Below are 13,839 nucleotides of genomic sequence, written 5' to 3'. Positions count from 1 at the left end.
AAATACTGTTAAAAGAATGATCAAATTATAGTCATTGATGAGCTCATACCAACTACTACAAGCTCCCTATAGAGTCTAAGAAAATTCATATGCTATTTCATTTTCTTTATATATTCACATAACATAATCCAGCAGTTTCATTTTTAAAAAGCCTGTTCCACATAGTCAAGTGTATGCCATAATATGCTCTGGAATTGGTTATGGTAATTCTTAACTCACCAGTTGGATAGGTCGTATTGACATGATTATATTATTCGATCCTCCCCAGTCAAAAAAGCATTTGTATTTCCCTTTCTCTAAAATGTACTGTTCTCCACAAAAGAACTTCTGCTGGTAAGCAACCCATCTAGTAGGGAAAAAAGGGAGAAAGAACAGAGGTAATAAAAATGCGAGCAACCGACATTTTAAAACCAAAGAGAGTTTGGTTTTACCTCTCCAAGTTCCCAGAATAGGAGACAACTTACACGCCACTTTTAACATGAATGGATCTTGTTTCACTGCCAAAGCCGACTTCTTCCAAGTCAGAAATTTCCTGATTTGTAATGTCAATAAACTTCCCACTTTCTAGGTCAGAGTCAAATAATGTGATAGAAGATTCTATAAAATTCTAAAAAGAGGAAGAGGAAAGGTAAGGAAAAACATATGGGTTTTGTTTCTTAGGCTGCTCTATCTTAGCACAATTTCCACATGGGATAATTTTACACAAATAACTCCAGGAAAAATTTTAAATGGAACTGGAACAATTTTAATAGTTGCTACTCTTCAAGAGTTTAAAGAAAAAATGAGTTTGGATTTACTTTAATCAGGAAAACAACATTTTTATATATAAGTGGGAATTAACCAAGAGTTGGTAAATTTCTGGGACTCACAAACTATTTATTATATGTTACAGTAATGATAAAGGAAACTAAAGTTTCACTTGTGCCTAAAGAGTAAAAGCCACAGCATGAAATAGAGTTCACATACAATGTGCAGTTGGCATTTTGGGGGAGAGGATTTATGAGCTTAAATGTAAAAGAAAAAATGATGGGTATTAAGGAGGGCACATATGGCATGGAGCACTGGGTGTTACATGCAAACAATGAATCATGGAACATTACATCAAAAACTAATGATATACTGTATGGTAACTAACATAAAAAAATGAAACTTCCTTGACAAAAGATCAAAAAAATAAAAAGGAAAAAATTTTAAAGCCTTTATAGTTAGATGAAATATTTAAAACAAAAAATATCAGAAGAAATTTTAAGACCCTAGTTAATAAGTCAGCAAAAGACATAGACAATTCAGGAAAAAGATAAGCATTAAAAACAAATAAGCAACAAGGGCGCCTGGGTGGCTCAGTGGGTTAAAGCCTCTGTCTTCGGCTCACATCATGATCCCAGGGTCCTGGGATGGAGCCCTACATCGGGCTCTCTGCTCAGCAGGGAGCCTGCTTCTTCCTCTCTCTCTGCCTGCCTCTCTGTCTACTTGTGATCTCTGTCAAATAAATAAATAAAATCTTTAAAAACAACAACAACAACAACAACAACAAAAACAAATAAGCAACAATCTGAGGGTTTTGAAGGGGTGAGGGGTGGAAGGTTGGGGGAACCAGGTGGTGGGTATTGGAGAGGGCACGGATTGCATGGAGCACTGGGTGTGGTACAAAAACAATGAATACTGTTACGCTGAAAATAAATGAAAAAAATTAAAAAACAAACAAACAAACAAACAAAAAACCCAAATAAGTAGGGGCGCCTAGGTGGCTCATTGGGTTGAGCCTCGCCTTTGGCTCAGGTCATAATCCCAGCGTCCTGGGATCCAGCCCTGCATAGGGCTCTCTGCTCAGGGAACCTGCTTCCCCCGCTCTCTGCCTGCCTCTCTGCCTACTTGTGATCTCTCTCTGTCAAATAAATAAATAAAATCTTTAAAACAAAAATTTGGCTAATGCCAAATTTCGCCAGTAAAAATAAAGAAATTCAAATTAAACCCATTATACAATTTTCACTTTTTAAAGTAAGAAGAACCTAAAAATCCAGTTTTGTCTGAGAACACTGCTGGTAGAAAAATAAATTGGATAGCTATTTTAGAAAATAATTTAGAAATACATTTTAAAAGACTAGTATTTTTAAACTCTCCGATACTGTTGAAATTTTTTTAGGCTAGAAAAAATTTCCTGAAACTAAACAATGGGCAATTTATATGCAAAGATGCATTTTTTAATAATACTGTAAAGCTATAAACAGTGTAAATGCCCAAATGATGTATAAACATATACCTTTATGCATCTTAGCTACAGCTTGATGGAATATAATTAAGAAGAAGCTAACAGTACATTCAATACTACTGGCCAAGAGCTTTATGTGCCTTATTTCCAAAAGAACTACCACATGAGATTATATTACTATCATTCTCATTTTCCAGCTAAGGAAAGTAACTAATTTGCCTGAGGTTAACACAGTTACTGAGGGGCAGGGATTGAATTTGAGTCCAAATTTATCTACCTATCTATTACCCTAAGCTCTTAATCCCTGTCAGATAGAATGAAAGAACTTAACTTACATTTTTTCAACTCTTTATAATAGACTTCATAGTTGGAAAACACAGAATACATTATTTTTTTAAAAAATAAACATGGGTGCCTGGATGGTTTAGTTGGTTAAGCATCTAACTTCCACTCAGATCCTGATCTCAGAGTCTTAGGATGGAGCCCCGGTTTTGGGCTTTCTGCTAAGTGGGAAGCCTGCTTCTCCCTCCCCACCCCACTACCAACTTGGGCTCTTTCACTCTACTCTCTCTCTCAAATAAAACCTTAAAAAAATAATAAATAAATAAACACAATCTCTTCTTTTGTCACTACTTTGTTGTAAGTTTCAGATCTATGGGAAATGTTATCAACTTCTATAAGTCTCAATATCAGTTTTTCTCCCCCCTTTAAAAGTATTATAAATTTGGGGCTTGTGCTCTCTCTCAAATAAATAAAATCCATATATATGTGCACATATATATACACATATATATGTGCATATATATATAGTATATATAATCTAAGAAAAGATTTCTAGGATTTCTAGGATATGTGTATATATATATATACACATATGTATATACACATATGTGTGTATATATATATATGGATTTTATATATATATATATACTATATATAGTATATATATATACACATATATGTGTGCATATATATATAGTATATGTAATCTAAGAAAAGATTTCTAGGATAAACGTTCACTTTATATGAACAAGCAGAACAGTATCAGAAACAAAAACCAAAGCATCTGTAAGAAGAGGGAAAATACACTTAAAATAATTTCCTCATTTACTACTCAGTTGTCAAATTCCAAGAATTTAAAGATTGTTCATGTAACTAGATCAAATTTCATTTGAGACTTTAGGATAAAAGATAACAAAGGATTTTTACCTGAAATATTTATAATTCATAACTCATAATTATATTTTTATTTACCCCTGGACAGTAAACCTTTGGAACCTGAGGATATGTGTTCCCTTCATTACCTTCACAGGGCTCTTAAAAAAAAAAAAAATGAGAGCTGTTGGGGCACCTGGGTGGCACAGCCAATTAAGTGTCTGCCTTTGGCTTGGGTCATGATCCTAGAGTTCTGGGATTGAGCCCTGCATCAGGCTCCCTGCTCAGTGGGGAGCCTGCTTCTCCCTGTGTCCTTCACCCCCCTCTTACTCTCTCTCTCAAATAAGTAAAATCTTAAAAAAAGAAAAAAAATGAGAGCTGGGTGATTTTTTTTTACCTCACTGTCCCCATCCCTCCTTCTATTAACATAACGTGTTATTCTCAAAACACTTGTCCTTTTTTATCATTATTGAGCTCCCTTAAGCCCTGAAATTTTACATATATGTGTAATATACATGCATAAACATGCATATATATACATATATAAGCACACACATTATCTATTTTGACACAGATTTGCTATTTTGCCAATATAAATATATATAAGTGTAAATGTGTGTGTGTGTGTGTGTGTGTGTGTGTGTGTGTGTGTGTGTGTGTATACCTTAAAGCAAGGCTTTGATAGCCCATGAGTGATTTGCCTTAAAGTCCTCAAGGCAAGCCTTCCAACTGAAATACATTTACAGCCTAGGAGGCACACCAGCAAATCTGGTTGTCCTGACAACATCAACTTCCATCATCTGAAGAACCTGAACATGACTGTTTCACATGAAAGTACGTAACTAGCTCAAGGTGGCCGTGAGGATACAATGTGATGAACTGAAGGGGGCCCTGTCTGGTCCTGGGCAGGAACCACTATCAACAGCCACTAACCAATCAGGCCCAACCATAAATGGGAGGGTGTTCAGCAGTTCTCAAAAATTTATATGGACCTCTACTCCCCTACTCTGGTGACTCTGGAATGTCCCATCTCTGCTTCTACTTCTGCCCCTACAACTGTTCTGTACTCTCCATGAGGGCTGCAGGAATAGGGAAGTGAGGATAAGCTGTAATGCCAAGGTTATTACTTTGTGTTGGAGTAAAACAGGACAAGACATTAAGAAATAAATATGGACATGTACAAATGTGCTGTGTCTGTGCCCTTTCATTAACAAACAACTTATGATGTGATGTACTTTACTTGAGCAATGATTTGCATAAGTCCTACCGTGTGGGTTGTGGGAGAGTGAGCTGGCAAGCAGGCTGGGGCTGCTTGGCAACAAGGCTGGAGGTGAGCAGGGAAGGAAGAAGGGATGTGCTATCACAGGACCCAGTCCAAGAGCTGGCAGCATACAATTTCACAAACAAATGTACTCATGTGACTTGAGTTTGTGTCCTTTCTACTCTGCCTGCTACTCCTTGAGACCTGGCCGAAGGCCACAGGCACCTCTTAAGTGGCATCACTCTCTTCTTTACATTTGCTTTTGTGTATTCATGGCTTTGCTTGCCTTACAGCTTTTGCCTTCTATCTTATTTCTAAGCACCTTTCTGAGCCATTCTCCTGGTTTTCACACTCTCTGCATTTTGCTCTCAAACCTACCAAATATACAGTGTCTGATCTGGTTGACTAGTTACCATCAATACGGTGTCCCTGAGCTCTAACTCTAAGCCAAATCCAATCACCTGGGGCTAAATCTCCAGGGATCACATGTATGAAGTGTGATATAAGACATGCAAAACCCTACAAAACGCAAAAACCAAAACCTCTAACTGCCTTGTTCAGGTGACTGCAACAGGCACTCAGAATCATGTCCATGGTAGGCACTATGAGGTTTTCATGTTACTGGCATCTTGCTTTACCAGGCACAAGTAAAATAATTATGAAAGTCTTAAGTGGAGCACTGTTGTTTAAGAATGAATAATGATGAAATGAACTCAAATCTGTACTCTGCTTTCCATTTTGGAAGCATTTACATCCAAGGGAAAATCTGGATAGCTTACTATGGTCTCTAGTACAGAACTCCCCACTGTCAAAAACAAAAACAAAAACAAGCCAAAAACCAATAAGCAGATGCTTCAGGACCAAAGATATGCCTTTTTAAGAATTTATAATTTGGGTGTTCTTAAATTCCATAAGATCCCACAGCTGAACTGCCCCGGAGCCCTTGTGCTATAACCCTCTGGTGGACAAAGTAATATAAGACACCAGTGGAGATCTGGTATACCCATTAATTCAGAAGAAATAATAATCTCCATTGCATACCACCCGGTTTCAAAGATCTAAAAAGAGGCCCCAAGACTGGAAATCTTAATAAAAGCAAATCCAAAAGTTAAGCTAGTATAAAACTGAGGAAAAATCAGCATACCAAGAAAGTTTTATCCAGGAAGCCAAGGAAAAAAAATTCCTTTTAATCCCTGGAGCCTAATACTCCTGTATTCTTCTGGACCTCTCCTTAAAAAAAAAAAAAAAAAAAAAAAAAAAAAATTAACTCAAAGTCATTATGTATCTGCCTGACTCATTTGGAATTAGAAACATATTTCCTGTTGTCTTCTCCAAGTACTCTGTGACACAGATTACATTATCCCTAAGGAAAATGTCCAGAATTTGACCTTAGTGGATCCAGAGTGTTCTGCATACTGAAGCCAAGACATTAGAAAATTGCATTGTATTGTACAGTTTCTCTCTCTATCCTTTTGTTTATATTATTTCAACTTAGATCTTACATATAGCCCTTCATTTCTTCCCAGGTTAGGAACACTAGGAGAACTGATATGAAAAGATGTCACATGTCAACTCTACCAGTTACCTTCAATAGATGAAGAGAACCATAAGAGGTTTTTTTTCTTTTTAAAGATTTTATTATTTATTTGATATAGGGATAATAGTGGGAGGGGGGGAGGAGAAGCAGATTCCCCACTGAGTAGGGAGCCCCTCTTGGGGCTTGATCTCAGGACCCCAAGATCATGATGACTTGATCCAAAGGCAGACGCTTACTTAACTAAGCCACCCAGGCACCCAAACAACCACAGAGTTTTTAAAATCCTATGCCTAACTACATCATAAACTTAAAATTTTCGGAGGTAGATCTTATGCTATGTCTTATCACAAAAAAATAAGGGGCAGAAGGAAACTTTGGGAGAAGATGGATAGGTCTGTCACTTGATGGTGGTGATGGTTTTATAGGTGCACACTTATCCACAAAGTCGTTGAATTGTATATATTAAATATGTACAGGTTTTGTATAATATCTCAATAAAGTAAAAAAAAACCAAACTCCTCCCCAACTATATGCTATATCTGGAGAATATAAAATATTTCAACTGAAAACATTTTAGTGAACATGAAATTACAAACTGTCTGAAAACCATGTAAATATTTACTATACATATGTATTGGTCTGCAATGTGACCATATATTTATAGCTACAGATGAAATGCTAATAAGCCTTTGGTTGAATGAAATCCGGTTTTCTGCTAAGATTTTTTTAGTCTAATCATTCTATAACAAAAAAAAAAAAAAAGATAATTTGACATGGGCTCTAGAGTAAGATATCACAGCTCTACACTTGGGCATGGTACCTAACCTCTCAGATCCTCTGTTTCTGTACCTGTAAGATAAAGATCATACATAAGAGTATCTCATAGAAGAGTATCTTCTATCTCATGAAGATTAAGTATAAGTATGCATGTAAGGCCATTAATAAGTTCTTGATAAATGTCAAGATTATAATGACAAGGACAAAATATCTTTATAAGCTAGCAAGTAGTCTTTTAATTGTTAAAAAATCTTATTTTAAGAGAACAGAGGATTTTCTAAAAAGGGCATTTTCATTTACTTATATAAAAATGGTATCATTATTTTTGTAAATGCTCAAAACTTTTCTCTGTAACAGTAATCAATGTGCCAATTCCTGCCTATTTTTCCAATGTATATTATCATACTGTCTATACCAAATACCCTCTAATTATTTAACTATATAGTTATAGTATTTATATCTCTTCACATTTTCTACTATTGGGAGACTTCAGGGAGTGACCTGGGGTTTTATTATTTGTTTGCGTGTTTTAGTCACAGTCATCCTGGGAAGGTGCCATCACATTCACTGTTGAACATTTCTAGAATCAGCAATGCTTCTGTTCAACTGCTTTTTAAATAAAGAGGGAAAAATTAAAAATTATTCAATATTAGGTGGAAGACACTTTGAATCACGACCCATAGTTCCCTGAATGCATGTGGTCATGAAGACCTAAAATAAAAGATGAGGTTCTATCTTGTTTTGTCTTGCTTGCCTTTTAGTGGTCAAGTAAGGAAGAGCTGGGTAGAGAAAAACCCTTTCAGAATAGGATTGGTGGACTAAATACCTCAAAAGTTATCCATTGCTCAAGCAAACTCAGTGTGCAGTCTTCAGTGGACTGTCCTATATGTCTTTTAGGTAGAACTGATTTCCAACTCACGTTCTTACTAAAAAAGATCATTCACCCACCCCACCCCACCCCAAAAAAGCTCCCTTGTTCCCTATGCTACTTTTCCCATTCTGGCCTTCCTGCCTGACCAGGTGAAGGGCCCCAACAGATAAAAACCTGAAGGACCAGAGCACACTACCAACCTGTGCTCACTCAAAGTCCATACAGACCCCATAATCACTCTTCACTTCAATATCAATTCCTTCAAAAAGGGCTTTGGAAACCATTCCAGACAGTTCAGGGTTTATATGGATACAGATTACTATGGAAAAGAGACTACAGTGGTAAATCTTAAGAAAGTATGTCCCTGTGAACACATTAAAAAGTCTCTAGAGCTGGTGAGGAAAATGAGCAATGTTTGATAAACCCTGATATCCTACAGAACTCTCTAACATTTATCTCTTTTCTGTGAACTCATCAGCTTCCACCTGGAGTCCTATAGTGTTCAGACTTATCTTCTTCACCCCAAACCTTTTCTCAAGAGTTACCAAGAAGATCTTGTGAAACTTCTAATCTAATCTTGCTCACTAGGCCTAAAATCCATGAGAGGCTCAAGGTCAAATCAAGAAAAAAAATCTGAACTCTTCAATATGCATAAAATACCCTTCATTATCTGGCTCTTGGTCTCATTTTCCCGAAGTTCTGCTTATTAACATCCTGACTTAATTGTATTTGCCAAACACACCAGTTTCACTTACATGAGGGTTTCTTAATCTCTGCACTATTAACATTTTGGACCTGATGACTTTTCTTTTTTTTTTTTTTAAGATTATTTTTACAGAGAGAGAGAGTAAGCACACACAAGCAGGAAGAGCAGAAGGAGAAAGAGAATCTCAAGCAGACTCTGCCGTGCTCAGTGCAGAGCCCGATGAGGGCCTGGATCTCATGACCCTGAGATCACGACCAAAAGAAAGAAACCAAAAGTTGGACATTGAACCAATTGCGTCATGCAGGTGTCCCTGGACCCAATGACATCTTGTTGTGAGAAGGTTGTCCTATGAACTGTGGAGGTTTGGCAGTACCCCTGGCCTCTACCCACTAGATGTCAGTATCACACCCCACCCCGCACCCCAAGTCATAACAATCCAAAATGTCTCCTGACACTGCCAAATGCAGTGGGGTAAAGTCACCTCTAGCTGAGAACCACTGACTCATATCCTTGCCTTTTTATATGTTAATCTCTTGCTAAAATAGCACCTACACCTTTCTTCTTCAGTCAGTCCTGGAACCTCTCCACTTGGCCAATTCTTGAACCTGAAATTTTGTTCAACAGTTATCTTTTCCTGTTCCCAAGTGGGAGCAGTTGACCTTTCTCTGGTGAGTACTTGGTGCCTAATCAGATCATAGGCAAACATTATCAAGCATTTATGAAAGTCCTAGTTTCCCTATCAGACTGCCAGCTCTCTGAAAGCAAGGACAGAGACTCTGGCCACTGTTTCACCAGCATCTGACACAATCCGGCTCATGAAGCAGGTGCTCAACAAATACTTAGGTTTGCTTTTCATCCATCAATTCCGTAAGTATTCATTAAGAAAAGCAGGCAAGCCATATAAGCAGGTCAGCATAATGCTTTCAGGTATTCCAAACATTTGATAACCTCATGTTCTATCACAACTCTGTTTGGCTTTTATGGACAGAAAACCAGCAGAAAACTAAGAACAATGATGATAACTCACAGCTTGTAAGAACCGGAAAGACAAGATGGGGCCACTTAATGCCCCACAGGCATTACTGTCTTCAAAATCTCCTTCTTCAAGCAAGAATTGCTGGCCTTTAAAATGTTCTTTTTCATAGGCAACCCACCTAGAAATACAAAGGACATCCAAATGAGACATTAATAAGATAAACTTTAAAAAAAGAGAAAATCATGATAAAGTACCTCATTGTGTATTATCGTATTTTAAAAAGCAACACATTTGTTACCATTTATAAAGACAGACAGATGTTGTATGCTTCAAGGATCAACAGCTTTATAGTTTGGAGGATTTTCCCAACAAAGGGTTTTTACAGGATTGTGATAGAGCAATGCTCGTTAAATGTTTGTGGTATGACCTGATACCATATCTCAATGTGGAGAAAGGATAGTCTGCAAAGTAAAAAATAATGGAAAGTACCAATAGCCAATGAGTAAACTTATAAACCCATTTTGAGATTCAAAAATAATTATTCTTATTTTACTGAGAAAGCCCTTCTGGAATCACAGAATGATTACTGTATTTAGCATTTATTTAGGTTGTAAATCAAAGGAACCTCTCACTGGGTTTCCCATCAAAAACACATTACTGCATAGTATTCCATTGTGTATATATACCACATCTTCTTGATCCATTCATCTGTTGATATACACAATGGAATACTATGCAGCCATCAAAAGAAATGAAATCTTGCCATTTGCGACAACATGGATGGAACTAGAGCATATCATGCTTAGCGAAATAAGTCAAGCAGAGAAAGACAACTATCATATGATCTCCCTGATATGAGGAAGTGGTGATGCAACATTGGGGCTTAAGTGGGTAGGAGAAGAATCAATGAAACAAGATGGGATTGGGAGGGAGACAAACCATAAGTGACTCTTAATCTCACAAAACAAACTGAGGATTGCTGGGTGGAGGGGGTTTGGGAGAAGGGGGTGGGATTATGGACATTGGGGAGGGTATGTGCTTTAGTGAGTGCTGTGAAGTGTGTAAACCTGGTGATTCACAGACCTGTACCCCTGGGGATAAAAATATATGTTTATTAAAAAAAATGGTTAAAATGGTAAATTTTATATTATGTATAATTTTTTTAAAAGTGTTTAAAAAGAGAAAATAATTCAATATTCCTTTATCACTTAGTGAAAATCCATTTCAAGACACACATGTGATTTCACTCATATGTGGAATTTAGGAAACAAAACAAATGAGTTAAGAGAAAAAAGAGAGAGACAAATGAAAAAACAGACGTTCAACTATAGAGAACAAAGTGATACTGACAAGGGAGGAGGGTGGCAGAGGTGGGGGGAGGTGGGTGGTTGAAATGGATGATAGGGAATATGGAGGGCACATGTCCTGCACACCAGAAACTAATATTATACTATATGTTAACTAACTGAAATTAAAATAAAAACTTAAAAAAAACAACAACAACAAAAAAACACATTACTGGTGGGTTTAGCAGAGAAATGCAAATGGGCTGACATTAGCCCTGATGGCCTACACAATTAAAATACTTCTATAAATATTTATAGGTGGGCAGTGTTGTTCCCACCATATTATCAGTGGTGATAATAGCAATGGGTAGCACTTTCGCAGAGTACCTTCCAGGGGCACAAGCTTTTTTGTTTTTGTTTTTATTTTTGTTTTTTTTAAAGTAGGCTCCATACCCGGCATGGAACCCAATGCAGGGCTTGAACTCCAGTGACCCTAAGATCAAGACCTGAGCTGAGATCAAGAGTTGGACACTTAACTGACTGAGCCACCCATCCAGGACACTTAACTGACTGGACACTTTCTGGACTTCTAATCAAAAACTGTATAGAACACTGATAAAACCATTAGTCATTAAGTTCCTCCATGAAACTTACCTTTTTAATGGACTAATTCACAGCAGCTAATGAATGTAATGTGGGCATAGATGGTTCATCACACATGCTGACCTGCTTCAATCTGCCTTTTGAGGCACTTTGTTATTAGAATGGGACCCCCTCCAATGGGGCAGACTCTAGGATGACTACTTTGAGCTCCTAGGTTGGGGACTTCTGAATTCTGGGGCTTGACAAACAAAGCTGGGTAGGGCTGACTACTATTGTTTTGAGAAAATGAAAAAAACTACTCCAAAAATTGTTTCCATAGGGTACAAAATAACAGTAACCACTCAGCAATCATGAATCCATCCTTGCCCTCACCATATAGGTGTGTATGTGACTGGGGAAGAAGAGGTCCACATGCATTGGAATACATCTTAGTGGGTTTGTAATATGTAAAAAGACCAACATTGGGTAAGACTTTAGTGGGTCTTTTACAAAAATACCCACGGAAGCCTAGGTGGCTTCGGCTCAGGTCATGATCCCAGGGTCCTAGGATCAAGCCCCATATCGGGCTCTCTGCTCAGCAGGGAGCCTGCTTCCTCCTCTCTCTCTTTGCCTGCCTCTCTGACTGCTTGTGATCTCTGTTTGTCAAATAGATGAATAAAAATCTTAAAAAAAAAAAAAAACATTATTTTATTCTTAAACTATTATGTGAAAATAAATTGCACAGGAAAACTTTCAAATTCTAAATGTGGCTTTCATTATATAAATGTGGCTACTCAGAACATGCCTTTAATATATCTGAATGGGAATAATAATAATATATATAGAAGACCTTAATATTAAAGACAGATTAATAAATTATTAATGATGATAGTTCAAAAATCTGCTCAGCTTTTAAAAAAAATTTTAAGAATCAATTTGTATATCCATCTGGAATATTTAAAAACAGAAGTTATCTGAGAAAAATGAAGAAACATCAACCTCACTTTCCCTAGATTCCTCAAGATGGGACAGAGTTCCTACTACCTGCAGTTAAACAGTTAAAAAAAAAAAAGTGAAAAATGGTAGAAATAGAGCCAGGGGAGAGAGAGCAAAGGGAGAGGGAGAAGCAGACTCTGTGCTTAGCAGTGAGCCAAACACAGGACTTGATCCCATGACCCTGAGATCATGAGCTGAGCTGAAATCAAGAGTCAGATGTTTAATCAACTGTATCACCCAGGAGCCCCTCAACTGTTCACTTTTAAATAAGGACATGAAATTTTTCTCCTGCGTTCTATTTCAAATAATAATATTTTCTTAAAATAAAAATTAAAAATTAAAAAAAATTTTTAAATTAAATAAAAATTTAAAAAATAAAATAAAATTACCAAAAAAACCCTCAGAAAACAATGCAAATCATGATCTAGTTAATGGGAAAAACATTCAGATCCCAAAGGGAAGAAAATGCAAAAATATTTAGCAGGGTTAAGAAGAAGGGTATGTATTCATAGATTAGAGTACAAATAAATAGGACACAATAAAAATTTATCCAAAACATTTTTTTTTAACTGAAGGATAAAGAATTAAATGGTTACATTACAATATGTTAGACCAATTTTGGATATGTTCTACATATCTAATATATGGCACATTCTCCTTTATATCCATATTGGCTAGTGTAGCCATCACTAGATTTACTGCCAGAAACTGCAAAGTCTAAGTCTTTAAATACAGATTCTTTTTTTTTTTTTTAAAGATTTTATTTATTTATTTGACAGACAGAGATCACAAGTAGGCAGAGAGGCGGGCAGAGAGAGAGAGAGAGGAGGAAGCAGGCTCCCTGCTGAGCAGAGAGCCCGATGCGGGACTCCATCCCAGGACCCTGAGATCATGACCTGAGCCGAAGGCAGTGGCTTAACCCACTGAGCCACCCAGGCGCCCCTAAATACAGATTCTTGAGTGATCTTAGACCAGTCATTTAACACCTATGAATATAATGGTTTAGTAGCATCTTATGATAGAATAGCATAAACAAGTTTTATAATATTACTACAAATAATAAGACATCAATACTTAAATTAAAATGAACTAATATTCCAAATAAACCATTGTATCAACAAAGAGACCAACAGTGTTTCTAGAGGAACTCTAGAACTGGGTCGACAATGGCAAATAAACTATGAAGAAAGCTTCTTCTGATTTTTATCTGCCAGGATACAAATACAAAGGCACATCCCAATGCACTCACAGATTTTTCTGGGGTACCTGCCCCAGAAACTGCTGACTGATACTAGGATGGTACCAATGACTGGTGACACTCGGGTTTATACTGAGAGGTTCTCGGGGGGTGCTTCCTCAAAAACAGTACAGGGCCAGAGGGTAACCAATGTTAAAAATCCTTGACTTGGTCAGGAAATGACAGATGCTGGCAAGTATGTGGAGAAAGGGGAACCTTCCTACACTGTTGGTGGGAATGCAAGGT

At 37.0% G+C, this 13,839-nt stretch overlaps 1 protein-coding gene across 2 annotated transcripts in view; it reads right to left on the bottom strand.

The window, feature by feature from the left end:
* CRYBG3 (crystallin beta-gamma domain containing 3) overlaps positions 1 to 13,839 on the bottom strand; it is a 110,567-nt gene that overhangs the window by 35,169 nt on the left and 61,559 nt on the right. For both annotated transcript variants that reach the window (XM_004772999.3, XM_013046117.2), the window contains 3 exons: positions 9,544 to 9,670; positions 465 to 607; positions 220 to 346 (listed from right to left, as the gene is read on the bottom strand). In XM_004772999.3, coding sequence (XP_004773056.1) covers positions 220 to 346; positions 465 to 607; positions 9,544 to 9,670 — 397 coding nt within the window. The remainder of the gene's footprint in view (positions 1 to 219; positions 347 to 464; positions 608 to 9,543; positions 9,671 to 13,839) is intronic.

This window comes from Mustela putorius, unplaced genomic scaffold (assembly GCF_011764305.1).
Source record: "Mustela putorius furo isolate JIRA1106 unplaced genomic scaffold, ASM1176430v1.1 tig00003834_pilon_pilon_pilon, whole genome shotgun sequence".
In the NCBI taxonomy this organism is placed as follows: domain Eukaryota; kingdom Metazoa; phylum Chordata; class Mammalia; order Carnivora; family Mustelidae; genus Mustela; species Mustela putorius.
This window is presented reverse-complemented; position numbering and strand designations above follow the sequence as displayed.